General features: G+C 39.2%; 1 protein-coding gene across 1 annotated transcript in view; it reads right to left on the bottom strand.

Moving 5' to 3' along the window:
- The window catches only part of LOC122767965 (receptor-type tyrosine-protein phosphatase gamma-like), an 86,120-nt gene that overhangs the window by 41,519 nt on the left and 16,641 nt on the right, over window positions 1–27,960 (bottom strand). Inside the window, exon 2 of the mRNA XM_044023542.1 lies at window positions 25,894–25,998. Within this exon, the coding sequence (XP_043879477.1) occupies window positions 25,894–25,998 (105 nt within the window). The remainder of the gene's footprint in view (window positions 1–25,893; window positions 25,999–27,960) is intronic.

Below are 27,960 nucleotides of genomic sequence, written 5' to 3'. Positions count from 1 at the left end.
TTCCTTTGCTTTACCAACAAAACTCTCCTCTCAGATCACACGACGTGAAGTTACTTTTATTATGTCCATGTTTCCTCATCAACAAAATATATAGAATATGCTGAAATGATCAAAATCCTCGGTCCAAACGTGGGGAGTTATCAGTGATTTGTGGAAACAGGTCTGGATCTAGGGCTAGCGATTATTATTAGCATCGATTAATCTGTCGATTACTTCCTCAATTATTTAATCCAGAATTTTTTTGTCCATAAAATATAGTGAAACGCTGAAACATGTCGATCGGAGTTTACCAAATCTGGAAATCATGATGTTTTGTTTTGTCAACACAACTTTTTTAACGTTTTAATTTTTTTTTGTCAAATCGAGCAAATAACCCTGAAAATATTCACATTAAGAAGCTGAAAGCCGGTATTAATCGTTAAAAAAAGAAAACCTCTAAAACCAATGAATCGATGATCAAGATAATTGACCGACCACTAGTCTATTCAAACCAAGAGCTCAGACAAAACCATCAAACAAACAAATTTAATCAGTTCAGTGACACAACAAGCTGGAGTTTAAGAGGTCAGTTGCATTCAGTGCCACAAAAAAAAGGTATAATCTTTGCTAATTGTCCATTCAAACACATCTCATTTACTGCCACAGAGATAATGCTGCCTTTGCAGAGCAGAAAAGGGAGGGACGGCGCTAAAATCAGATGAGGACGAGCTGCACAGCAGTCGATTAATCTGTCTCAGTGCCATCCATCAGAATGGCTATAATCCCAGTGGTTACGCATTTCCCCCCCCCTGCAGCCTTGTATAATATGGAAGAACCTTCCACGTGCGGGAGAAGAGATATCTGAGCCATTTCCTGTTATTACAAGAGATTATTTTTCATGTTATAACATGATCCAAATCTTTATTTTTTGACTCCGCTTTGTTGAGAATGTTTCCACCACAGAGAAATGCGCTGCCAAACTGAAGAGCGACGAAGTAAGTTACACTATAAGATAAATTAACGGTGTGGATTTCACATGGTTTTAATAAAGTTACTAATGGTGTGCGCATTAATCACTCGCTGGCACGACAGCAGCTACAATTTGGAGGTTCTGTGTCTGTTTGGCGTTGCAAATAATGCAAATAACATTTTCCACAACACTTGGCACGATATAAGGCCTGCATAGAGCCCATTAAACGTTGTGCAGATGCAGTTCGAGAGGTGGAGTTCTTAAAATGTACAGATCTTGATTTTTAAAAGTCTGACATACTAATGGGCTGTTATTCACAAGTCAGTGCAACTGAATCATGTACACAAAGATTGTCCTAGTCTAAAACTTGCGGCACCCAATCCATTTCGTTCAGCCTGCCACTTAATACTGAATTATAATAAGGTATTTCTGTATGTTTTTTGTAATTTATACATTTATTTTGCATGTTAAATATATATTTTTATAAATTAATAATACAATATAACACATATGTACATATTTTGAAATTATGTGAAATATTGTCACATATATCATTACCAGGATGGAATATCTTGATATCGTTTTGAGGTCATGTCACACACCTCTAATGAACAATTGGTTTGTCCCAGAAAGTTGATAGTTTTTCAACTTGACTGGCCCCCATCTGACCAAACCGACACCCAGTCACCCACTCAGGTCTTCTGTTCTGTTAATTAGTTTGTTTATCCGACTATAGCAGGTGGGTGTCACAAACTCATTTGAAGTTCAGGGGCCACAGACAGCACAATTTGATCTAAAGTGGGTCGAACCAGTCGAATAACAGTATAATAACCTTTGAACAACAACATATTATGAACAACCTGAAATTTCTTGCAAATAATAAGTCAAAATAAGTCTTGATATTTCATATCAAGACTTAGATTCTAATCATTTTCAAGTTTCACAAATTAATCCTGGGGGCCAGATTGGACCCCCCTGGACTATAGGCTAGTACAATATCAGTGTTATGCTTACAAAAAATAACTTGATGCCCAGCTGCATGATAATAAATGCCCACTGGTGACAAACTGCATTGGTAACAAGACAGCCTGTAAAAGGGACTTTTATGCTGAAGCACAGACTTATAAAATACTGATTATCTGTCTCTTTGCATCTAATATTATGCACAATATCTAAAAGGTGTAAGAGAGCAACAAAACATGAGTATGTTGTTCTTTGTTGAGTCAGTGACAGGTGTGATTATTTAGGTGTTGGGGCATTAACTGGTCATATTTTGTTGGAACCCTGAGCACCTTATTTTAATGGAACAATTCATTGCCTTTATTGTTGGTGTAATCTTCTGTTTACATCTTTACATTAAAAATGAACGGCTTCCAATTGGAAGAGGTGACTTTAAAAGTAGCTCATTTGTGTAGTGCGGTGTCCTTGAAGGATTCACACAATGTTACATTTGCATTTGCATCTACAGTGTGTTTATACATTAATATTAATATCACAGGCGCCAGGTCAAGTCGGAGCAATTCTGAAAATGTGACAGCTGCAAAACCAGCATATAGCCACTTAGGTGGCCTCTATCAGCGTTGGTGCTGAAGTCAATATTGGTCTCGAAGACGGTTTGTGGCAGTTTCAGAAAAGTTTTGCCTTTTACATAATTTTACTGCATCTAATTTATGAATTTGACAGTGAAAAGTGACGTTTGTTTTCCAACTTTAAACTAAGCTAAAAATGGTTTGATGCTGAATTTGATGATAATGTCAATGTTAGGATATTCAAAATATAAAAATCGTTGCTACTCAACTTGCCTCTGCAATTTTGCTTTTCCACTAGTGATAGTACCTGCTACCATTTTTAGTGCCTGCTCTGGTGAGGTTCCAAGTGAGGCGAGTCGATATTATGCGTTATGTTGTCAGAATGCTGTGCACCACTCACAGGAAGAGGCGAGACAAGAATCAAACTGAACAATGCCGAACTGTAAATCAGTTAAAAAGACTTGGGATTGTTTATTTGCGATGCAGCTCATGAAATAAAATGCAGAGGAATCATTTAGAAATGAGATCACGTGTAGTTGTGAATCGAGATTGCGATTTCTTAAACATTTATCGTGCAGCCCTAGTACTGCTCATAGCCGGTACTGAACAAATCTTTTTAATTAAGTGATTCTAATGATTCAGTACATTGAAAACAACTGCTTTACAAGTCACTAGTTACTAGTTTGTGTGTGTCGCACGTAAAACAAAGTCACCGCCGTTCCATGCAGCCGTGCTGTGGTGACTCCACCCATGTTGAGGAGGTACTATTTTGTAATGGAAACACAACCAAACCGTGTAGAGTCGAGGCGAGGCGAGCTGGGACCACGTAGTGGAAACACAGCTTAAAAAAACGGAATTAGCAATGTAAAGTTTGTGACATCCATTTAGTCTTTTAATCTCGCCTACTCTCAGCTCACGTTTTTTTAATGACGTGACACCGCTAACATTTATTAACTAGTTTTAAGTAAAACAGGCACATGTTTGTGTAAATACTAGGTACTTTGAGATCCAGGTGTCATCCCATTAACCTTGGAATAAAAAGCTGTGTCTTTGCTTCCATGGTTACACCGACAGAGCGACGATTGCCTTGTCATTTACTTTTCTTTTTTTTTTTTTGTCCCTCTGAGAGTAAGCATCCATGCTGTAAGCCGCCTGGCAGACATTTCCAGAAAATAAACGCGTTTATCAGTCCATATATATTAGAAATGCCAAAATAATAATGTGATAATGACAATGGCATCACATTGTAGATCTTGATTATACATTTATATATATATAAATATATATATATATATATATATATATATATATATATATACATATACATATACACACATATATACATATATACATATATATACATACACACATATATATATATATATACACACATATACATATACACATATATATCTATATATACATATACATATATACATATATATATGTATAAATATACACACAAACATAAATATTACATTTTAAGTAACTTGTACACGAGACAGTAAGTCAACACAAGAAGAGCAAGAATAATGTGCAGTGCAGGTACATTGATCTCATTTAACAGTGATTTTGAATATAAATCATAAAGAACTCTCCGGTTCAACTTCAGTTCATCGAAAGCTGAGAAGAGGAAGACAGAGTGTTTATGCGTGCAAGTGATTCAGGTACAGTTAAATATTATATAATATCTGCAACACCTTGTAGATGTTTTGACACGTATGGTGTGTTTGTACATTTTGCAGCCATAAAAAGAAGTTGCAAATTACAAAGAAATAGGAAAGAGGAAAGTTGATTTGACTGTCTAACGCGCATTGTTTGAGCAAACCTAAGAAGAGCAAAAGAGTACATGATGATGAAAAAGGGTGATGCAATTCTAAAACCCTATGAATCCGACGAATGGGGAGGAAAATAAACAGCTGTGGGCGGGAACAGGCTGTTGAAACACATCTGCTTAACACATTTGGGCTAATAAACATTATTGAGAAGAAGTAGAACTTAAATAAATGTTGGTATATTATTCAAATCCTGCCAGATATACATATATATAAAAAGTAAGCCACATTATTCTTATCCGCACACACTTAAAATCATTCAATCCAATCTGGAAGTACAGTATCTGCTTTCTCAGTGTTACTTCAGGCGGCGACCATGACAGGTGATGAAAGGCCCTGCAGTTCAGAGAGAGAGCTGGTTAATTAAGATTAACTACTTTTACACCGATGTGATGCCAAAGCCCAGGTGACATAAAGAGCACACGTGAGCCAGTAAATGTTCAGAGCCAATGGATCATCAATAATCTCTCCAATCTCAACACCGAGCGATATCGAATGCGACACATTTACGCATGTTGCATTACCGTAGTTATGCGACAGTTTGTGCTATCGGAAAACCAACATAGCCAAAGCCAACATGTGGTTATTACGGTAATGTCACCTGCACTGTTGCAGGAATGACAAAAACTCAAATATGTTTAATACTGTTCAAATTTCAAAGCTAACACTCAAAATCGGGTGTTTGTGTACAACTACAGTGTATTTCTTCCTTTTAAATTGTTAATACACTATTTTAACATGCAGTTAATTGTAAATAACTGCCAGATACTGAAGGTTATTCAGGGAAAATGGGGCAAAAGCACTTTCTCACAGGACATTTTCTGGTTCTTTTAGGGTTAAAATAAGCAACAAAAAAAGTCCAGACGGACATTTTGAGGCTTAGTGAATAAAACACAAGAGTCATTCTGAAGTTGCTCTCTCCATCAGTGATTCTGTGGGACACATGCTGCCCCATGTTGTTACACAAGTTCAAAAATGTCGTTTATATAACAGGGTTATCAGCAGGTCATTTTAGGTTTGGGTGATGACTGATGTGATGAGATACAAGTTTTGTTAACTTGCTCAGTCCTTTCACTTTAAATCACGAGCCAGATTCCTGGGCCTCCACTAATTATTGAGGTGCTCAGAAGTGGTACTTCACTTCAGATATTAATCTGCTTTATTAGTGTGGAAGATGTGCATTAATCTATCGTCTCCTGCTGTAGCCCGACTTCCCACTACGCCTCAAGCACACTCCAAACCAAAAGCCGCAATGTGCTGCTGTCTGCTTGCCATGGAGGATAGGCCAAATTAATAAATTGTACAGTAGCGATCCTTAAGAAAAAAAAAGAAGCTTTCTGCTACTTTTGGAAGTGCTTTGGATTTAACTCTTCCTCAAAAAGCTTTGCTTGCTTTTCAGAAATTGGTACAAGCTGCCATGACTTGACCAAAAATAATCAGATGGGGTTATGAGGTAAATATCAAATAAACCCCTGGCAGTCTCACTGCCACAGTTCATTCATTGAAGTCCCACTCATACTGCATGTCTCACCAATGTGGAGACACAGGACCAGGAGTGTTAAAGTTACTGAAGAACGTGAAGCAAAATCGACCCTTTTTTTAAAGGAGAAATTGCAGCAGCAAATGAAAATGCACTCAATGAGAAACTCTGGGTAAAGTTGCTGTCTGACCACACAAAAGTCACTACAAGGGTCTTCAAAGTTTCCAATGTTAACCTTTTCTAAGACCGATTCAAGCACATCCTACGGTCTCCATGGCAATGCAGTCTGCAACAGCAGTGATTGGCCTGCTTGGCCGCATCACTTCCACTGTGGCTGGATAAGCACACAAAACTCCTCTGAGCTTCAGGGTCAAGGAATGTACGTCGTTTATGCATCAAAACGGTGCAAATAATTAATTTCACATTTTCCTCTCGCTGAGCGAGAACCCCATTCATCGACTTTGTTACAATGTGACTGTGTCACGTTCCATTAACTTAAGTCAACCATCAACACACTCAATACTCACCCACACACAGATAGATATGTTAGACAAACACTGTTTGTTTGGGTATTAAATAAGGTGTATTTAAAGTATACAAGGCCAAGGCCCCCAATATACGGTCATCGTTTGTTAGGAAGGTCAATAAGGTGCCACACGGTTGAGGTAGTAGTTAGCACTCTTGCCTCTGCAGCAAGAAGACCTGGGTTTGTGACCCCCGTGTGTGCGTGGGTTTTCTCCGGGTTCTCCGGCTTGTGAATGTGACACCAGCACCCCCCGCGACCCTGATGTGGAGGATAAAGCGGTAGAGGATGGACGGATGGTTCAAGGTAAACCACACAACCCTAAAAATGACAAATAAAACCCTACAACCCCGTAGGATGAAGACAATTTTGTTTTACCTTGAAGTGAGCAGCTTTTAGGTTAGTAGTGAATGTACAGTGTGTGGTGCTCAAATAAAATAATCTAATCTGGAGACTCTGCCAAGCAAACTAACATTGGTGATGATTTCAGGAAACTGGAGCAAAACTATAAACGGAAATCTGCGACTATGGGACAATTCATGTCTCTAGTACTTGAATGATTAAAACGCCATCAGCCATTACTGCCTGTTTGACAACCGCAAACATCTGACAATCAGAAGGCACTTGGTATCCTCCCTGGTGATTCATTACCAGGGTGTAAAAAAGAAAACAGTATTCACTTTCTGTGTTCTCTGTCTTCAGTTACAGCAGCAGCAAACGGTCTGCATGCTTATTTGGTTCAGTTTCACAGTGAAGATCACTCCACTTTTTGTTCCGACCGTTAACCCCGCAACTCCTCAAGCGTCCTTAATGCGGCAAAGTCAGCAATTTAAACCCGACAGTAGCTTTTCAAGTTCAACCCAGTGTGCTTCAACACAAATCCAGAAGAAGAAGGACTTAGCAGTGTGCTAATAGTGTCCGACAGCACTGTACTGTACTTCCTTTGAAAAATGATCTCAACTAAAACATGTTTGATAATGCAATTAAGAGCGTGACCTCACAGCCCTCACTCCACCCAGTCGTCCGAGATATGAGCTTCACTTCCAGCCCATGTCTGCTGGAGAGGGTGGAGGAGAAGACAAACAACTAACCCTTCTCGTACAATGAGTGTGCAGGAGTTAAGACAATGGGCCGTCGGTGCTTTGGTCCCGACATCAAACGCTTAAATGCGCAGTCCTATTATTAAGTTGATTGTCAATAGACATGTGAAAAATTGACTGCCATTTACTCAACATCAAAAGCACTCACTGACTCTCTGATATGACCACACAGTGCGTGATATCTGGAAACCTCATCAGACTTAAAACAAGCAACACTAAAAATGAATCAAATCAATTATTCAAACATGAAAGATCTTCCAGGTCTTTTTATGTTCAGTGCTCAAATATGTCTTTGCCCTTGACACCACTGAAAATAAAGTATTACTTCTCATCTCCTCATTAACATGTAATATTGGTATTTGTCCCAAATACTGAAGATAAGCACACATTCAACTTAACTCATAAACTTTATTCAAACACCAAGGATCGCTAGTATTATAAAGCATTAGAATTTCTAAATGAAACGCATCTGATGCAATGTAACATTTAAAAAAGGAGGTGAGATAAGATGTGTTTGATTGTGTAATTGTTGCAGACTATACAACCATTGATTTCAGGTGCTCTCGCCGAGTTCTGAGAAGAAGGTATCTGATAAGAATGGCGCCACGGCCGTCTCAGAGCATGAGCTCAATCTTTAATCAGGGGTCATTGTGTTCCACACAGTGGCCCCAAACACATAAAAGCAGGTAGGGGAAGTGGTAAATCATACAGGCATTGGGGTCTAATTGGCCACCAGAACGAGCTCCAGCCAAAATATTGTTTTCCCTTGGCGCTATCTGCTTCCATCTCGTGGACTTTCATAGAAACTGTGGCTTCCTGTTCTTGGGTGTTGGCCACTGCATAAGTACAACATCCCCTAGTCTGTAAAAATAATCTCCAGGACCTTGTGTAAAGAAAAAGAGGGACAGAAATACATTCCGTCCCATGAGGAAGAGCTTCCTCTACAATTCAAAAACGTTGACGGCTTCCCCTTTAAAATGGCAGGAGGCCAAGAACGCCAACAAAATGTTTATGTACATGGAGTAGTGAGGTTCTGTCTCAATCTAAAATGTTACATTTATTGTTGTTAAATGGCATTTTTTTTTGCTATTCAACACATATAATTTAATAATTTATAGAGATATTTTCCTCCAATGTCATCCAGAAGTTTGTACCCAACCTTGAGCTTCTCTTAAGACTCCTTTTTAGTTGCATCGCTCCAATCTTAAATACAGTGGGTGTTAGAAAACTGATTTATGTGTAGCCTGCTCTATAGAAAGAGGAGAAGGGTGCAATTTGTGGGCCATCACTCTCCCCGTGTGTCCTGATCCATCTGATCTGCCTCGCAGCACAGCTGTTGTTCCGCGACGGCCGATGCAGGTGATTGCGAAGCAGCAGCAGGTGGAAAGCCTTCTCTGTCAGATCAAACAGCTGTGGACTGTATGCATCTAGACTCATGTCCACAAAATAATTAACTTAACTCTGATAAGACCTTTTCAAAGCAGACTAACAGATGTGGCCTGAGTGACTGCAGTCGACCGTACAGGTCTAAACACTCAATGTGTGTGTGTGTGTAAAATCATGTTTATATTATTATCACCTGCACTTTTAAAACCGCGTGAATAAAACAAAATGTGTGATTCCTGCTGAACATTATATAGCGAAGGAAACGCTAAGGAATCAAAGTGTTGACAGTTCAAGAGAAGGGACACATTATTATGTTGCAATATTTAACCCTTCTGTTACCATTTGGCATTCGTACGTCTCATTACCGTAACTCCTAGACCGTTTGTGACTGGCGATCTGTCCAGGGTGTGACTCCACCTTTTCGGATAAAGCAATATAAAATGGATGGATGGATACCGGAAAGCAGAGAAATTGAACTGTGCGCCCATATACTTGGATTGACATGTAAAAGATTCACCAGCACCGTCACCATTTTTGGAGCCCAACTGCCAAATTTAGCGGGGAACTTCTGTCAAATGTACGTTTGTGTTTGGTTTCATAGCGGCGTTTCACATTCCCACTTTTAACCACAGCCACCGTCTCAGAGCAGATGAGAAACAACGGTTTAGAGCAGGCGTGTCAAACATACGGCCCAGGGGCCAGAACCGGCCTACCAGAGGGTCCAATCGGCCCACAGGATAAATTTGTCAAAATTTCACACTAATCTAAACGTAATGTCAAATGCTCTAGATACCTGTGACTAAATGTTTGTGCCATTATAGATCCAGTGTGCTGTGTAAATAGTAAATTTAGGCATGATATTGTTGAATGTTTTGTAAAATTATCCTTCAGTAAATGTAAAACAAAGGAGAAAAAACAACAAAACTTGTCGTTCATAGGTTATTATGCTATTATTTTACTATTTTTACTGGTCCGGCCCCCTTGAGATCAAATTGTGCTGTATGTGGCCCCTGAACAAAAATTAGTGACACCCCTAAGGGTAGGATGTACAGGAACGCCTCAGTCCATCCCAGATTTAAAGTCCAGATTTCCGTGTTTGTGTCACTAGATTCAAGCAGTGTTGTTACTTCATTGGCAGCTGCCGGTTAGTTCCAGCACTAGCCCCAGACGTGTTATGTATACGTTCGCAAGCATTACCATCTCTCTACAAGTAAACAAAAATTAAAAAGGTACACAGGGCTTCAAAACAATTAGCTATTCACTATTCACAATAAAAATCACCAATCGAGTACTATTTTCTGTTTTCCTACTTCAGTGAGCTTTAGCTGGTACTTGTTATACAACCAGCCTCAAGTGCCAGGACCCTTAGTTGTGGATTACGTCTGATACGATTTAAGGATACTCCACAATTTTAAATGACTGGTATCAAAATTGCATTGTTAAACTTGTTCATTATTTTTGTGCAGTCACCGTGTCAAGAGATGAGCTCCACAAATACAAGCGCCGCATCTCCGAAAGCATACAAAACAAAGATTAATTTGTGTAATCAAATTATAAAGCAGCAGGAGTAACTAAGTGGCCAGTAATTGCATTTGGATAAAAACTAATCCGTCATGCCTTGTGGACAACTACATTGAAAGAATATAGTTAAACATCTAGTTAGACAATCCAGGCATGCGTTGTGACATTGATATAATGGAATAAAATCCAAATACTGTGCGTATTTAACGGATGTGTGCAACAGGAAACGGACTAATTGCTCTAGATAAACATTTCAAATCCAATAGTAAGATGTCAAATATAGGTGTGTTTGGGCCATATGATAATTGTGAACTCGTGCTCTCAAAGAGAAGCAAAGAAAAGGATTAAAGGGAGAAGCATAAGCAGCATTCAGTACTGTGTTAATATGTGACAATCTACAGTAAAACTGCTTCATATGCAGGACTGAAACCCACATTGTTAAGAATGTTCTCCTCCACAGAGCTACATCAAGTTATAATAACTTGATTTGACTTTTGAGTTTTATACTTCCAGCTATATACTGTACTTCAACTTCATTTAATTTATTCTTGCAACCTTTTTAGCCGTTTGCCTTTGCCTTGTCTATTGACATTCTTTGGGGAGAGAGAGGTCAGAGCATGTAAATGAAAATACTTTCCCTTAAAAGTTCATTCAAAGTTTATTGTCTTGGCATAAAGGCTGTTTTTTTTTGTTTTTTTTTCCCATATTGCACAAAAGACTCTCGTTTTCTCTTCGGGGTTTGCTCTCTGCGAATCAGTGCACACTGACAACGATCCAACACTCTATCGGTGAAAGGAACCCTCTTGCTAATTGAAGTGGGAGATAAAAGGTGAGCATTCACAGATCTCCTCTGCAGAATAAAGCAGTGCAACACTGATTAGTGACGCTACATTAATCCACTTTGTCCAAGGGCAACTCTTTCATATCAGCTAACTGTCAGAAGCATGGCGCTAACCTTAGCACTCGCGTATGTTCTGCAGCTGCGTGTGATGGACATTTCAATAACAGGGAAAAAGTCAGGTGGCCTTTAAATTGTAAATAATTCACTAAGGCGGAGTCAATGGGTTAGGTCAGTACTTCTCACATAGTGGGGCAGGGCAGGACAATTCATATAGTGGTTTATAAAGATAAATAAATAAATCTGATCAGGTTTTCAATAGTGTTTCAATTGGGAGGGGGCGTGAAAAAAAATCTGTCCTCTGGGGGGGCATGACAGAAAAATAATTGAGAACCACTGGGTTAGGTCTTTTTCAAAATATGTCTTATTGCTAGTCATGGGCCCATGGTTATGAATCTTTAAGTACACAATACACTCACACAGAGCTGAAACAATTACCCTATTAATGTATTATTTATTATTATTTTACACTATTAATGTATTATTTATACATTATTTATTATTTTACCCTATTAATGTATTATTTATACATTATTTATTATTATTTATTATTTTACCCAATTAATGTATTATTTATTATTTATTATTTTACCCTATTAATGTATTATTTATACATTATTTATTATTATTTTACACTATTAATGTATTATTTATACATTATTTATTATTTTACCCTATTATGTATTATTTATACATTATTTATTATTATTTATTATTTTACCCTATTAATGTATTATTTATACATTATTTATTATTATTTATTATTTTACCCTATTCATGTATTATTTATTATTTTACCCTATTCATGTATTATCTATACATTATTTATTATTATTATTTATTATTTTACCCTATTAATGCATTATTTATAACTATTTGATAATCGATTAATCTGTTTGACGTTTTTTTATGATTAAAACAAGATTTCTGATTGTTGTCGCTTCTTGGATGTGAATATATTCTTGGTTCCTTTGCTCCATATAACAAACAAATCATTAAAAGTGAATCATTTTGGTTTGTGGACAAAACAAGACATTTGAGAAAATCCTCATTGCCAGGTTTGACAAACACTGATCAACGTTTGTTTTAACATTTTCTGATATGAAAATGATCGTTAGCTGCAGCTCTACACTCACAAACACATACACACAGAAAATAAAATAGAAATAGGATCCATCTCAGACGGGGGCCTGGTTAGCTCAGTTGGTAGGGACCCCCCCCCATAGGGCAAAGGGGCCTGTTGCAATGACCTGGGTTTGATTCTTCCTCCCTCTCTCCCCCACTTTCACACTTCACTGTCCTGTCCAATAAAGTCAAACAGGCCATGAAATATCTTTAAAACAAAAATGAAGAATCCCTCTTTGTCCACATCTGTCTCTCTCGTTTGGACTTCTTGTCAGAGAACAACTCCGCTCACTCCAAGTCGTCTTTACCGTCTTTACCTGTCACTGCCCTCATATTACATTCATGCAGTTTCGTCCATTAGTTTAATTATCTCTGCTCTGGCTCTGAGAACTTCCACTAAGTTATGACTCCAGCACCTGACTATTATTCCTGTGACCACATTCCTGACCCGCCAGTGAGAATGCAGAATTTTTATGGCTTCATTAACTTGTTTCGGTCTCAGGTACACGTTTGATTATTGTGGAGTGAAGAAGGAAAGAGAGAAAAATAGAGGTCAATAAAATAAAAGTGAGAGTGTTTATTATGTGCGTCCATCCCCACTTTCTTCACAATGAGATCACAAAGCCAGTGTGATCACTGCTGCACAGTGAAGCTATGGTGTCACTGCACTAAGTTAGACATGTTTTCTGTTATTATGAGAAGAATATATATAAAAATTAGACTATGGTGGGCTATTACAGTGTGTGGGAAATACTGCACACACACACACACAAGTAGATGAAACATTAGAGGATCGCCAATGAATCACACGTCACCCTGGGGGGTTCATAATTATGTGTATCATATTTACGGCATTGAGTAATATGTTCTTTATTTTCTCAATTAAAAATTAAATTGTTGTTGAAATTATAATGTTCTCAAATGTCACGTTTTGTCCACAAACCAATATTTTTCCATTTTGATGATTTCTTTGTTATATGGAGCAAAGACACCAGAAAATGTGTTTTAATTCTATAAAATAGAAAAATACCCACACTGATTAATTGATTTTTTCCAGCCCTAATTTACATGCAAATAATATGAACCACACAATGGCCCTTAAGAAAAAGTCAAGGAATACCCAAAGTCATTAGGGTGTTTCCGCTGGGAAACGCACACATCTGTACAACATTTCAAGGTAATTCATCCAGAAGACCTTGAGACGCATCAGACTGCTGCACCCTGGTGGAATGAGAGACAGCCAGAGACAGAGTCTCGTCCCTGTGGACCAAGAAGCTTCTGTGGATAAAACAAAAAAATGCAAAACATGTCCCAAAGATTACAGGACCACAAGTGTCACCATTCTCACATTAGGCAGCTGGTCATCACAGGGCAGAAGGAGAAGTCAAAGATGTCTGGCAGGAGAGGAGCCTCGTCACAGGAACCGAGGAGCACAACGACAGAGTCGACCGCGGTTCACTGGAGAGCGATTAAAAAGGGCAGGCAGAAGGAGACGAGCAGGCTGCCGTCTCCCAGGGGAACAAGAGGTTGTGAGACACATATAGAAGCCTCTCGCTTACTTGCCTGCCATGGCCACAGGATAACCCCGCAGCAGGAGGTCACATCTAAGCAGGCCATTAGCCACAGTCAGCAGGTGGAGGTGAAAGATCTCCACCCACACGATCAACCCTCAGACATCTTATCTGGAATTATTTTTTGCCAGCTTGTACATATTACTTAACAAGAAGTAATATTTCATTTTTAGACTTCGAAAACCAGACAAATCTCCCCGTAATCCGTCCAAAATTGACCAAAATATAGGAGCTCATCTCAGTTATGTCAAAGTAACGACAGATACATCATAATTCTCTGTTTTGTTTTATTTATTTAATATCGGTCAGCTTTCAAAATTGGACACAAGCTGTGAAAGGAATTGGGGACGTGGTGTTTGTCCAAGCAGAGATTAGAAAATAAGATGTTAAGCTGCCCTAAACTTGTATTTATCTCCATGAAAACCTACTACACCAGGGGTGTAGTACAATTACCTGATCTACATACACACATTTACAACATACATCTAAACAGATTAGTGTGAATGTCACAACTCTTACCCCACTGCTCAGTGATTTGGATAAACATTTTAATTGCTATTTTTCTGACCCATATTTCCATTTATTTTGTATATAAAAATAAATGTGATGTTTTAAACTGTGATTTCTATTGTAAAATTATTAATTGCTCAGCCCTATGTATCATGCGACTGAGATCCATTTTCAATTCTCTGCCATCTTTGCAATATGGAGGAATGTATCAACAAAAATGAGTGAACTCAGCTTCAACTTTTTAAGCATCATCTAAACTTGTATCTGTTTTCTATCAAATCATTTTCACCCACTCTTCCTGCAAATCACCTCATGTTCCAAGATACACTTACGCTCTCACACAGGCTACTAATGATCTACCCACATTTTTTAATGACACTCTCAAGTGAAGGAACAGTGAGGTTCACTGCAAAGCTTGTGTTTGTGTTTGCTGAACCAAGAATAAAAGAATATTCCCATGTTCCCCTCCCCAACGTTCGTACCGTGCCAACATTTTTGTTTTAAAGCATTTTCGATGTTTTTACTTCAATGTGAAATAAAAAAAAAAGAAAAAGAAAAAAAGTAAAGGAGCATTTTTAAGGTTTAGTGCAGGGGCTGCATTTACCTCATTTCAATTTCAAATACAGTGCGCTGAACACAATAAAACCCGAGCCTGTCTAGCTATTAGTGCGAGATATGTCGTTAAACAGACAGGCAGAGGTCATCTTAACGTAACCATCTTAGCAGAGATAAACATCACCTTCAGCCAAATTACCCTCCTGATTTGCATCCCTGTATATACGGCACTAACAGACATCGACTGAGCGGCACAAAAGCCTCCATCAAACACACCCGTATACCAACTGCTTGTTCACAAGCTTCTATATTCATCCTTTTTTTTTTTTTTTACAGCCAAAGAGTGGGATAGTGTACGAGTATGAGTCAGTCACTTCACAAAGAGGGAGGGGAGGATGTGAAGCCTGAAAGCAGCCGAGCGAGAGAAACAGTGCAGGTTTTCTAGCTGTAGGTGCCCTGAAACCGCTAATTAGACCACAAATCACACAATTGCACATGACCACATCCCCACATGAGTGTTGAGCTAAAGCACAGCAAGCAGCCATTTTAAATCCATCCCTAATCCAGTGTGCATCTCGCCCTGCTTGCTGTTCTCGTGGCATCCACACGCAAAGGCCCCGCTCAGAACCGAGGCAGCACTATGAAAGATAGACGACGAAGGAAATTAGAGAATAGAGTGGAGGAAGAGGAAGCCCGTAGTGACAAAAAGCAATGTATTCCACAAGATGAATAATGGTGTGGTTGCATTCGTTTCATATATAAAGTTGCTCTTGGAAAGGACTATGAAATCCTCTGAAAACACTCAACTCCCTTTCCGTAACATGACAAAACATTACTAAACTTGACATCAAAAATGAAAAAAAACGAATAAAACAAACTGAAAGAGCAGACTGTGTGATGTTATCAAAGGAGCTAATGGCTGAATTTATGACAGCAGTGAAGGTCCAGGAGGTAAAAGCAGCCTTTCACAGCCAATCCCTAGACGTTCCCTTCCCCTAGATGCAAGTATTACTTTTGTTCACTTCAACCAAAGGTTCATTTCTAAATCCTCCAAGCTGTTGAGAAATGAAAGAGTCTAATGTGCCTGGCATATGTTTAAAAAAACAACAACAATATATATATATATATATATATATATATATATATATATATATATATATATATATATATATATATATATATATATATATACATATATGTATATATATGTGTATGTATGTGTATATATATATATACGTATATATATGTGTATATATATATATATATATATATACATATACATATATATGTTGTTTTTTGCCAGGCTCATTAGACTTTCATTTCTCAACATATACATACACATATATATACACACATATATGTGTGTATATATATACACACACACAATATATATATAAATACTGTATATATATGTGTATATATATACACACACACAATATATATATATGTGTATATATATACACACACACAATATATATATATATATATATATATATACATATATACATACATATATATATATAAAAACATCTTTTTTTCAATAAAATCATATAATCCGCTGCACAGTCACCATCAGCCTGCAAACGACAGCATAAAAAAAGGCCAGTACCACTCAGAGCTACTGCTCCCTCTAAACTCAGCTCTCTCCCCCCCCCCCACGGAAACCATTATTCTTCTATGCTGCAGTTGTTCTGCAAACAAAGCTGGGACAATAACCACATGTTTACACAGCAAGTGTCCTTATAATTTGAGAGTCCAGGCAGAAATCAATACTTACTGGTGCAATCCGGTAAACTACAAATAGGAGCAGAGGATAAACGGCCTTCGAGTCACGGGAATGGCAGCGACTTAGAGGTAATTCAGCACTAACGACCATCAATCGCTTTGATAAAGGTTACGTTTCGGTGCCGTGGCGCTCGAGGTAAAGTTTCATGCTAACTTACAGTGGGTCCGTTATTTATATTTATATTTATATATTATATCAACCGCTATTTAGAATTCAAATGAAGAATCACTCATCTTCTAGAACGCTGTCGTTATCCCACAGCCTCGCCCCCTACAGTTACCGCCTCACCTCTGCCGGGCGTGTGTACACTGTACGTGCTCATTCACAAAGCAAGTCATTGTGATTATGAGTTTAAAAATGTGCTGAGTCGTTACTTAGCTCATTCGCAGCTCATCAGCATAACCACATTAGAAAGGAAACCTGTGGGCTGACACTATCACACATCCGCAATATAGCAGTCCCAGCAGGTCAAGCGTGACCACATCCATTAAACTGGACAAGGGCCACCAACCGGGCCTAATGTGCTGCCCACGAGGCACGCAGACACAATGTGACACCTAAAATTTTATTAATTACGTGTACACAACAAACCTGTCCTGCTCCGGCACATCAATCTGCCCTAAAGAGAGGAAATCTGCAAATTTGGCTGCATCGTAGAAACAGTGTGGTGTATCCTAGTGACAAAGGCCCACTGTGAAAATACAATCACCACCAACAAAAAACTAACTGATGCACTATTAGCTCGGAGTACGGGAACCCCTAATTTATTTACATCTTTTATATATTTACCTCTGCGAGAGAAAGAAAGCAGATTGTGGGAGGCAGTAGGAAGTAAGATGATTTGGAGCTTAATTCTGCTAAATTGGTTGCTGCCAGCGTGATACATCATGGAGAATTAAGATGCCGCTCCCCCAGCACAGAACTTGGGCAGCCGTATTGGCACATCTGTCAAGGGCCCACCCCTGACAGAGACAAATGGACCAATTCTGGCACACGAAGGCTGATCCAAACTGCTAGCAATAACCAAGATGAATAATGAGTCAGCTTGGGCCCCGGGAAAATTCATTTTTAATAATTAGTGCTCCTGCACCTCTCATTTTCTCAGAAAATGAGTGCAGGTACAACTATAGGGTGATACAATACATCGGCAAGGCTGGAGGAATATAGATGATGTTGTGTTAAACTTCAATCATCACAGTGAATGGCTGGGACTATAAATGCAGGGCGCGGAGACGGATGAATCTTCCCCCGTTCTCTCAAGAAGACGCAATCAGTCAAGCCCAGAGAGCACTGGGTGGCTGTGAAGATGCACATGACGAGCGCAAGTTAAAATATAGTCAAATAGTGTGGCCAAAAACTCAAATGAGACACAGACAGGCAGCGCGGTGTCGTGTGCCAATGTTCCCCGTGTCACATTGCAGACAGAGACCCACAAAAACCGCAGGTTTGACACGTGTCGTCTGACAATAGCATTTGTCAAGATGCTGCTGTTTTGCAGGCTTACACGGAAATCAATAGATGCACAGGTAGGTGATATAGATGCATGTGTTCATACCCTGTCAGCAGGTGTTGCCCTCCAGCCCGAAGAGCTGTTCTGACTGGTCATGTAGCAGGCAGAGAAATGGGCACTGAAAATGTTTTTTTTTTTTTTGGTTTTTAGCTCCGACTGTGTTGAGGAATAAATCCTAAAACAAAGCTCACAAATGGCAACCTGCCATTTACCGCTGCTAAAAATAAGTTCTCGGTAGGTGTATGATGTTTGATTTACTTAACAGCGTATACTGTGGATAAAGCCGCTTTGGTGAAGTGCAATCGAGAACAGAGCAGGAACGTTTAATTCTTTAAAATGCTTAACTGGATGGTGTTCGGCGGATGGAGACTGGGGAGGTGAAGCTTTACCGAGCAGCAAATGGGGGCACAGTTAGTGAAGCATGAAGCCGTGGAAGGTTTTGTCATTTCAATAGACTTATGTTCCACGTGCATAGTGATAATATGACATATATTGAGATCTACTGCTGTGTTCTGTTCTCCTGTGGCTGGCTGAGACAAAAATAGTGAACTAGAAGCAGGTTTTTTTTATTATTATTAATTGTGGGGTCAGTTTTTTTTATTGAAATGTCATTTAATTTACCTTTAACACTAATTAATGAGGAATTGTCTACATGATAATTAAAAATTAAAAGTGTCTGTAATCTGTTGTTTTTATTTTGAACACTCATTGAAACATTGAAAACATGAGTATTAGGGCTACAACTAACGATTATTGTCATAATCGATTAATATGTCGACTAATGTTAATATGTTCTCAAATGTCTCCTCTTGTTGTCTTGTCCAAAAACCGAAAATGATTCACTTTGAATGACTTCTTCGTTATATGGAGCAAACCAGAAAAAAGAAGCTGAAAAATCAGATTCCATCAAAACACTCAACATCAATAATCGATTAATGGCAGCATGTTGACATCTCTAAAGCTTTTGTTTTTTTAAATCACCCTCCAGCACCATGACCCTGAACCTGTGTGTGTGTGTGTGTACAGTTGCATCGTCACAGAGCTTTGCTTTTAAGTCAAGCGCTCCTCATACATGGGGATCCACTGGGGACCAATCTTCCTCTCGATTCATTACCTCCAGGAGACCGAGCTTCTTCTTCTTTCAGGGCACCATGACAACTTGGCTTTGCTTCCCCTCAGCCTTTGCAAGGGTGTGTCGACTCGAGCAGCACAAGAAACAAAAGCAGCAGTGGCTTCACGGGCACGAGGCTCATCTTAATCTTGCATGAATTTGTCGAAGCCAATCAAGCAGTCGGAGGAGCCTCAAGAAATCAAACCCAAAAACCTCTGCTCTGAAATTCTGTGTAGTGGCTTATGTAACTGTCCTGAAAAATACTTTCATTAATGAGATCATTTGTAGCCCTGGCAGAATAATTCATGATTGACAAGTTAATCTTAAAGGACTTTTCCCCTACATATATAGAGTAAATCAGAATATGTGAAGGATCTGAAGTAGAAGGTAACTATTTGTGTCACAACAACGTGAAAATGTGGGTTAATTCAGAATGTTGGTATTCAGAGCCACCCAATCTTGTTTTGTATTCTCTGAAGTACTAATTAAGTCGGATCAAAACAGCAATTGATCACATATAACTTGAATCGCTTCATTATGTGAGGCACGAGTGTAAGGCTGGCTAATGATCGCAGACACCATCATTGAAGTGGAAGGACAGAGTCAGGCTGAGGGGAAATCTAATCCACATGTATCAACATACAGTATGTGCGGCACAGAGTGGTAAGAAATAAATGTAATATATATTCTAGGGCTGTTTTCCTCTTATTAAAACAAGATTTCTGATGGTTTCTGCTTTCTTTGCTCCATATAACAAATAAATCAGGAAAACTGAACATTTTTAGTTCATGGACAAAACAGGACATTCGAGAACATCATCATTTCTAGGTTTTCACAAAACACTGATCAATATTTTCTGACATTTTATGAACCAAACAAATACTCTATGATTAATAGATTAATTGATCAGTTGCAGCTCTGATATGATCTTAAAGACTTTAAGTCTCAGGGGATCCTGATTTTATTTCTCAATTTTCACTCTACAAGCAGTGTTTACTGTTTAACCACAAGCTTGATGATTTTAAAAGTGAGCACAGCTCAGCTTCATGTCCGGAATGATATGCGAGGTGATTTGGGGACTTGCTAAAATCCCATAATGCAGTAAAAATGAAAATTGACATTTAGCTTTGGGGACATTAATCTACATTTTCCCCCGGTGTAGTTCTTTGCTTTGTTGTTCTTTTCTTTTTTTTGGTTTGTTTGCTTATTTTTATATTTTACACATTGCAACAGGGGATCAAGCATAATGCACTTGCAAATGCACATTAAGGTACTCCAACTGCTAGGCTGTAATTAAACTAGACCAATAAACTGCAAGTGCAATCAAAAACAAACCATTGCATAAATTGGCCTAAATCATAACATTACTGATGAAGGAAGCCAAAGAAAGTAACAGACAATGTGAAAACCTGCAGGGACATAAAATGGGAAAAAAATGATGCATAGCCCTGTTCCTGTGGAGAGTATGATATCATCCCTCTTATGAAAAATGCCCCTGTGTGGTGTGCGCACACACACACACACACACACACACACACACACACAGGCGGTGACAAAGCGTTCTTTAAATATCTCCTAATCAAATTCCAGTCTGTAGATTTTGAAAGTCTACTTAAATGAAGGTTAATAACCAACACACACAGGAAGGTGACGTGTCACGAAGCTTGAATAAGAGCTTTCGCTGCATTGTGTGCACTTTCTTTCCTCGGCTCGCCGCTATCTCTCACAGACATTAAATACGTAGAACTGATACACAGTGAAAGCTGCGGAGAGTCTATGAAAAACAACGGGCTACTCTACTGTATGCTATGTACTCCATGAGTGTGGAGCACCTACAGAGCCGGCTAACCCAACTGTGTGCATTTCTTTTACACTCACTTGCACAGAGCAAATGCCCTTAATAACCATTTAGTTGCTAAGGCACGCTTGTCGGACCCCCATTCACAGCCTTAGCCTCTAATTACCTTCCCAAAGCAATGGACATTTCTGTGTTGCCTCAATGCTTCCCCTTTTCTCAGTACAATCAGCCAGCTGCCTTCACTACTAGGATTTGGTGCTCTGCACAGGCCTGAAATAAGTGTCCAAAATCAAGTCATGTCAGCCAGTTTTCCCTGCGTCTACTCTGGCTGCCTACATAAAAATGTAAAAAAGAAATTAAAACAGATATGCACACACTTTACACACATCGTTCCCCAACTGACTATATATGCACGGCCTCTTCCTGGTTCTCAATAAGCCAGCCAGACTATTACTAGTAAGCTGTCAGCCAACGACGTGGAGACGTTACTGTAAACTGTAGAATCTAGTGGATGATGTACACTGAGGGATGTAGCAGTGCTCCACTTTTGTCCCCACACGACACTTCAATTTAGGCCCCTTTTGTCATTTTAGGGCCATTTTGAATCTACTGCTACGACTAGAAGTCAATGTAAATGTTTCCAATCTATCACAAGCTTAAGTCACTAACGTTGCGTTAAAAAGTCCCAAGTTTCCACTTAACGACAACTCACCAGCTGGCTTATATTTTAGCAGAAGTTGTACGTAAAGCTCTGTGCATATGTTTCCATCACCGTTCAGTTCGGTTTGGTACAGTACGGTAAAGCCCTCGGTCAGGCTTGCGTATATGGGCCGTGTGCTTCCGGTGCGCCAACAATGAACGACGACATGGAACGTGACACAACAGACAACAAAGGAGGACATCCAGCAGCTTTAGCTCGGTTGTATGAGAACAGACTGCAGTGCCTTTCTCTCACCCAATCAGCTGACTCCTGTTGGTCCAGCTCTACCCGGACCGTAGCATATCATTACTCTGGTGCCCCAAGGGAAGGGTACGGAAAATTTGGTTATTTTGGTACTATAACTAATGGAAACGCAAAAATATTTGTACCGTACCGAACCGTTCCACTCGGTGGAAACACGCCAACAGATCTCATTTAAAGCATGCATGCAAAATGAAAACAAATAAACAAACATCGTTGTGTCAGCCTGTCCTGTGATTTGCCTCATATCATCAATTTTACTTGGAAGGTGTTAGGACCCAAACCCCCAGACTTATCTTAAATCATGAAAACATGAGCCTATGAATTCTAATTGATTGACTGAATTCAAAAAAGGTGCCAAGTTTGACTTAATGTCTTGATTAAAAGTGCCAGAAAACCTGACCTGAATACTGAGGATAAGCCCTGCCGGAGTCTTTATTGTATTAAATCTGTTTCTTTGACTTAGAAGATCAGCGACTAATATGAAAAGATCTGCACATAATGGGAGTTATGGTGTAATGTACAACTACACAGCGAAGATGGATAGAAATATTATTTCCTGCTTGGTTTACTGGAGGTGGTTTGCCAACTAAACGGAATTTCAGACCACCACTAACTAACTCATAAATGAATAAACAGCAAATGCCATAATACTAAAGTGTGACGATCATTGAAGACGCCAGCTACAGACTACTCCTGCTGCTGGTGTTTATCCCATTTTGAGTCATTTCAAATACACACACAAAAGAATATTTTTATATCATATTTATTTTCACATTTTTCCCAGGCCTATTTATTGGCTCACTGTTTTCTTTTCACTTTCACTAACAAATCATCTTTAAACCACGAGCTAAAACAGTTAAAACGAATCATCCCATAGTTTGCTTTGTACTAATAAGCAACATGCCAATTAATGGTGATTGGTTGAAGGCTTCTCTTTTTCGGAGGTTTCCAGAAAACAGGGCCATGTTTGAAGTGATTAGGATTTCCATAATAGGCTTCACAAACCTTGGAGATAGTGGAAAAAGCAATCATGCTTGGATAGTCCAAACAGACACACTTTCACTGCCTCACTGCCGCTCAACAACTGAGGGAAACATAAAGTACTATAAGAAGTGACATGAATATCAAACAAACTTGGGTCCAAAAGGAAGCACACGTTTTATTTCACTTTTATTGGCACCATTTTCTTGCCTAAAACCCCCATGATTCTTAGCTTACAAAAGCAGTGCCCAATATAAACTCTTCCTTTGGTAAAAAAAAGGGATAATGCCGTCCAACAGCAGAGTGATTGAGTTAGTTATTTACTGGGTGGTGTTTCTGGACCATGGAACCAGTAAATATAATTTTACTTCGCTCCTCCCTTCCTGAGCTCTTTCAGTGAGGTGCCCTCGATCAAAGCACATGACCCCCATTTCCCTCCGGGAGCTGCTAAATGGCCAGCAGAGGGATGTTTGCACTAGGGCGTGAGTGTGTACGGCTATGCTTTCTCTCCAAATAGTGCTCGGAGAGAGAGCATATGTGCTTATCGGAACGGTTCCCAACCCAGGGAACAAAAACTCTGCTGATGTATTACACGGGAAAAGCATTTACTCACTCATTGATTTTTATTTCTACGAGCAACCTCCGTGCGGCTAAGTGCCAAACTTGTTTAAAGACTAACAAAATATTAGTACCTAAGAAAATGTGTGGGTCTTTTGACAATACAACGACAACTTAATAGTGATTAACTAATCCGTTACTAAGCAAACCCACGAGTCAGGACATTGAAGATAATTACAAACCCTAACAGGCTCATACGAGTCTTAAGGTTGGTAAAACCAGGGGAAATCTGTAGTTCTATAATCACACTTCGACACTTGGTGTATTTGTGCCTGAGTGACAAGAAGAGAGGGTGGGCAGTGAATATGTTAGAGTTAAACTTGAAGCTTCTTGCTGTTAGACACCCAAATAGAAGTTAATATATTGGTATTTTATGTGGTTTTCCCATAGCTGTAATATAAATCTCTAACCTTTACTCAAGAAGTAAAATGCACTGTGAAGGGGACAAAACCCCAGCAAAGCCCACAGCAATGCCTGCCTGGATGTATATATAGTGAGTATTGAAAAAGACAAGACATAGTATGGTTGCCTAGGAAGGTAAAATTTGAATTCCTTGATACAGTATAGTATGAGAGTATAGAGTATAATAGGGCTTGGTTAAAAATGTCTGATGGCAATTGCAGAATGGATGTTTTGAACTTATACAGGTTTTTGAATTTGAATACTGTAGAGTCACAGACAGTGTGGACATATTAAGTAAAATGTGTATTAATGCAACTACTTTGGGGTAAAATTAATATGCCAACCTTAATATTAGTAATGATCCACCAGATTAGAGGGACTCAAAATCAGCTCTGTGAACCAACCAAGCAAAATTAGTATGGAACTTAAAATATCTCAACTATCCAATCGAAACCTTGTGAAATGGAATCGATCACCAATCATCAGCAACTAACTATAACTACAATACGGCTTTGACTGGCATTTCCACGAAAATGTATACCTATGTTTTGATAAATTTGCATTTTGTAGAATTTAAAAATAACCTTCCAATGTTTTTTTTTCCATCAACTGAAATGATGTCTTTAAAAACATGCCACTATTAATTTAGAGTATTGAGATTACTTACAAGCCTAAAGGACCATCCATTAGAACTTCCTTCTATGTTGTCTGTCTGTCTGTCTGTCTGTACATGTTGTTATGGTAGATGGTAATATGGAGGATGATGTCAGCATAGTCGTACATTAAAAGCCAGCATACGACACATCAAGGAGGCATGATTAAGAGCAAGCTTGTATAAAGTTAAGCCTTAGTTATGTGCTTCCAATAAATAATGTTCATACAAATGAAAGGAGGCCTGATGACGACACTTGCCTAATGCAACACTATGCAACTACACAATCAAATGTGACATTCAGTACTTGAATTCACAATCTTTTTCCTGCTTTTTAATAGAAGCAGTGTTTCATTAAATTACATGCATAGATAATAGCTACAGTTCCATTAGGGAGGGACATGTCTGGCAAAAAAGTACTATTAGAATATTCAATATTCTCATAGCGCCTCTCGCCCGCTGTATCCACCATGTTTCGCTATTTTTCCAGTAAGCAAAATGCAGAAGCAGGGGGGACGTTTCAGTGTCTTTCATCAATAAAATGCTTTCCATTGCACTCATTTGCATCTATCCTTTATCAATACACCAGCTTGCCCACGTCCCTCAAGCGTAAAAAGGTTTAAAGTGATATGTCAAAACTTTTTTGTTTTTATTTTTCTGTGTTTCTAATCAGGTGTTTTCACTGGCAATTCAAAAAATAATGCACAAAAACAGCCCGAGGGCAACCCACCTACGGAGACGACGGACTTTTGATTAAGAACATTCACGATTTCCAGTTTCAAATCACAGCAAGACCTAACACGACATGAGCGCTGTCTCGCTATGTTGTAACTCGACGCCCTCCTCTATCCAGTGCATTAGTGTGATTACAGTCATTAAGGGCGATGAAAACATATGGTACAGGTATAACATTAACTGAATGCTTGATTCAACCTTTTCAGGAGGAGCACATAAACGGGAGTTAGTGGGAAAACAGTAAACAGGAAATAGGAAAATGATGAGCGAGGCAGAGGTGAATAAGTCACAGGAACGCATCTCCCGTCCTCTCCTGCTGAGCGCTTTGGTTTCGGCACACAAATGAGAGCTCACCTGAATAGGACCAGTAGGGGTCACCAGCTGCCCTCCTCTGCCTCATTACGCGGGTGCCCTCGTGATGCCTGTCTCCAGCATAGGTGGGCTGGTCGTCCAATGCAACTGTGGGAGGCCAAGAGGAGAGAGAGAGGTCAGTGAATCCACAGGGGACGGACAAGACATGTCACAAATATAACGCGAGATAAAATGCACGAGCAGATGCAGCGTGACGTCGAATGTATAGAAAGTAATGAATGTGAAGTTACAACTCGACACATTAAATTTACTCCCAATGATAAACTTTAGTGCCGGCTCAGGAAGAAGTGTGCCCTCGTGAAACGTGACGATATCGATGTCTCGTTGATGGATCGGCGAGTTAAAGTGTTCAACTTTGACTTCGTCCGCGCCCTTTTGCCCCCGGGGCGGGGTGAATATACATCAAATTATAAAATCAATAACTGAAGAGAAAATGTTTGCCATAAATTAGCCAAATGTATTTTATTTGATGTAATCCACTGGCAGTGAAACAGAGATCACTGCACTGTACATTACTTCTCCCATTCAAGTGCAATTTGATGATTAAAATGCCTTTAGGAATACACGTGCTAATATTGCGATATTGACATTAACCCCCATACGCTACTACCATCATCTTAGACCTTTCTCAGTAGCTTTTCAGTAGAAGCTTTTTTACCTTGTTGTAGTTATTTGGAGGACTGTTTTTAAGTGGCACTGCATTTACAACTGGACAGGAAACATTAAGCGTAACACTGAATGTGCAGTTACATCTTTCAGACGCGTCAGAGATCAGTGCCGTTTTGCAAATGGATTACAAACGCAACACTTATTGCATACGGCTTAAGTAACTCAAACGTTCTGCCAGATTGTAATGTTGCAGCTACTCTCAGCCAAGAGTATAACCCCAGAAGACACCTTCACATACTTTATTAATAATAAAGTATCGTCAGTGTTTGGAAATAAAGTGAGTCGCAACAGTGGTGACTGTACCCAAAAACAAAGCCATCGCCATTATTTAGCATGAAATTAATAATAGGATTTGCAGAAAACAGGGGGAGCCTTTACTCCAGTCTCTTTGATGCTTCCTGTTCTCGTATAGCTTAAATCAATCAAATCATTTGCAGCAGCCTTTCTGGGAAAGAAACTTTAAGTGGACTGGATGATCGATAATGTGTAATAAATGGATGAATTAATGCTGTAACAGCTTCTGCAATGGAAACCTGATTGAGTAAAAATGCAGACGGCCAGTGTTACCAGCGTCGCAGAGAACCCGTCCAATGTCTTTGCGCCACAAACATCTCTTCTTAACAGCACAATGCCCAATACCAGGGGCACAAATTGTCCTAACATATGCTACTCCAGAGCACATGCGAGAGCAGATTTAGTCATTACATGAGAATCTGTTCCACAATGAATGCACCCTGCAACCCAAGCCATTGTCAATTAAGTAAACAAGGAAAAGACGAGTGTTTTGTGTCGCTGTGAGCAGTCAAAACCCACCGTGGCGTTCAGAACCCGGAGACGTACGAGCTAATATTGGTTCTCTGCTGCTCAAGGAATGTTAACAATCGGACGAGCAGATTGCTTCCGTGTAAAAATGGGGACGGGAGACAACGCTCTAACACAACCAGATATGACAATCTGCCCGAGCCAAAATTGGAAGACAGTTACTTGCTGTAAGACTGGTTTTTTGAAGTCCATGTGGTTTCACAGCTTTCGGTTGCATATGGCACTCGGTGCTGTGTTTGTTCACCACTATATAACTCTTCAGCTTCCTTTGCAAACACTGCAGCTTGGAACAACACCTAACCCTTACATCAAAAATGTGATAAAAAGAAGAAAAACACATACCGGAACTAAGTATTTCAAGTGTGTCTCACAACACATTAACAACTCTTTAGCACTCACACAAGACAAGTATTTTTAACAATGTACTTTATATAGAGCGTGACGAGGAAGAAGTTTTAGGGATTATTTCACAAGGAAAATGCCTTTAAAATCTTTTTGTGATTGTATACAGGTACATGCAGCATAACTGTAGCCATGACAACACCGGGGTATTTTATT

Source organism: Solea senegalensis, linkage group LG4, assembly GCF_019176455.1.
Source record: "Solea senegalensis isolate Sse05_10M linkage group LG4, IFAPA_SoseM_1, whole genome shotgun sequence".
In the NCBI taxonomy this organism is placed as follows: Eukaryota; Metazoa; Chordata; class Actinopteri; order Pleuronectiformes; family Soleidae; genus Solea; species Solea senegalensis.
Note: the sequence above shows the minus strand (reverse complement) of the source record. Positions and strands in the feature narration are given on the sequence as shown.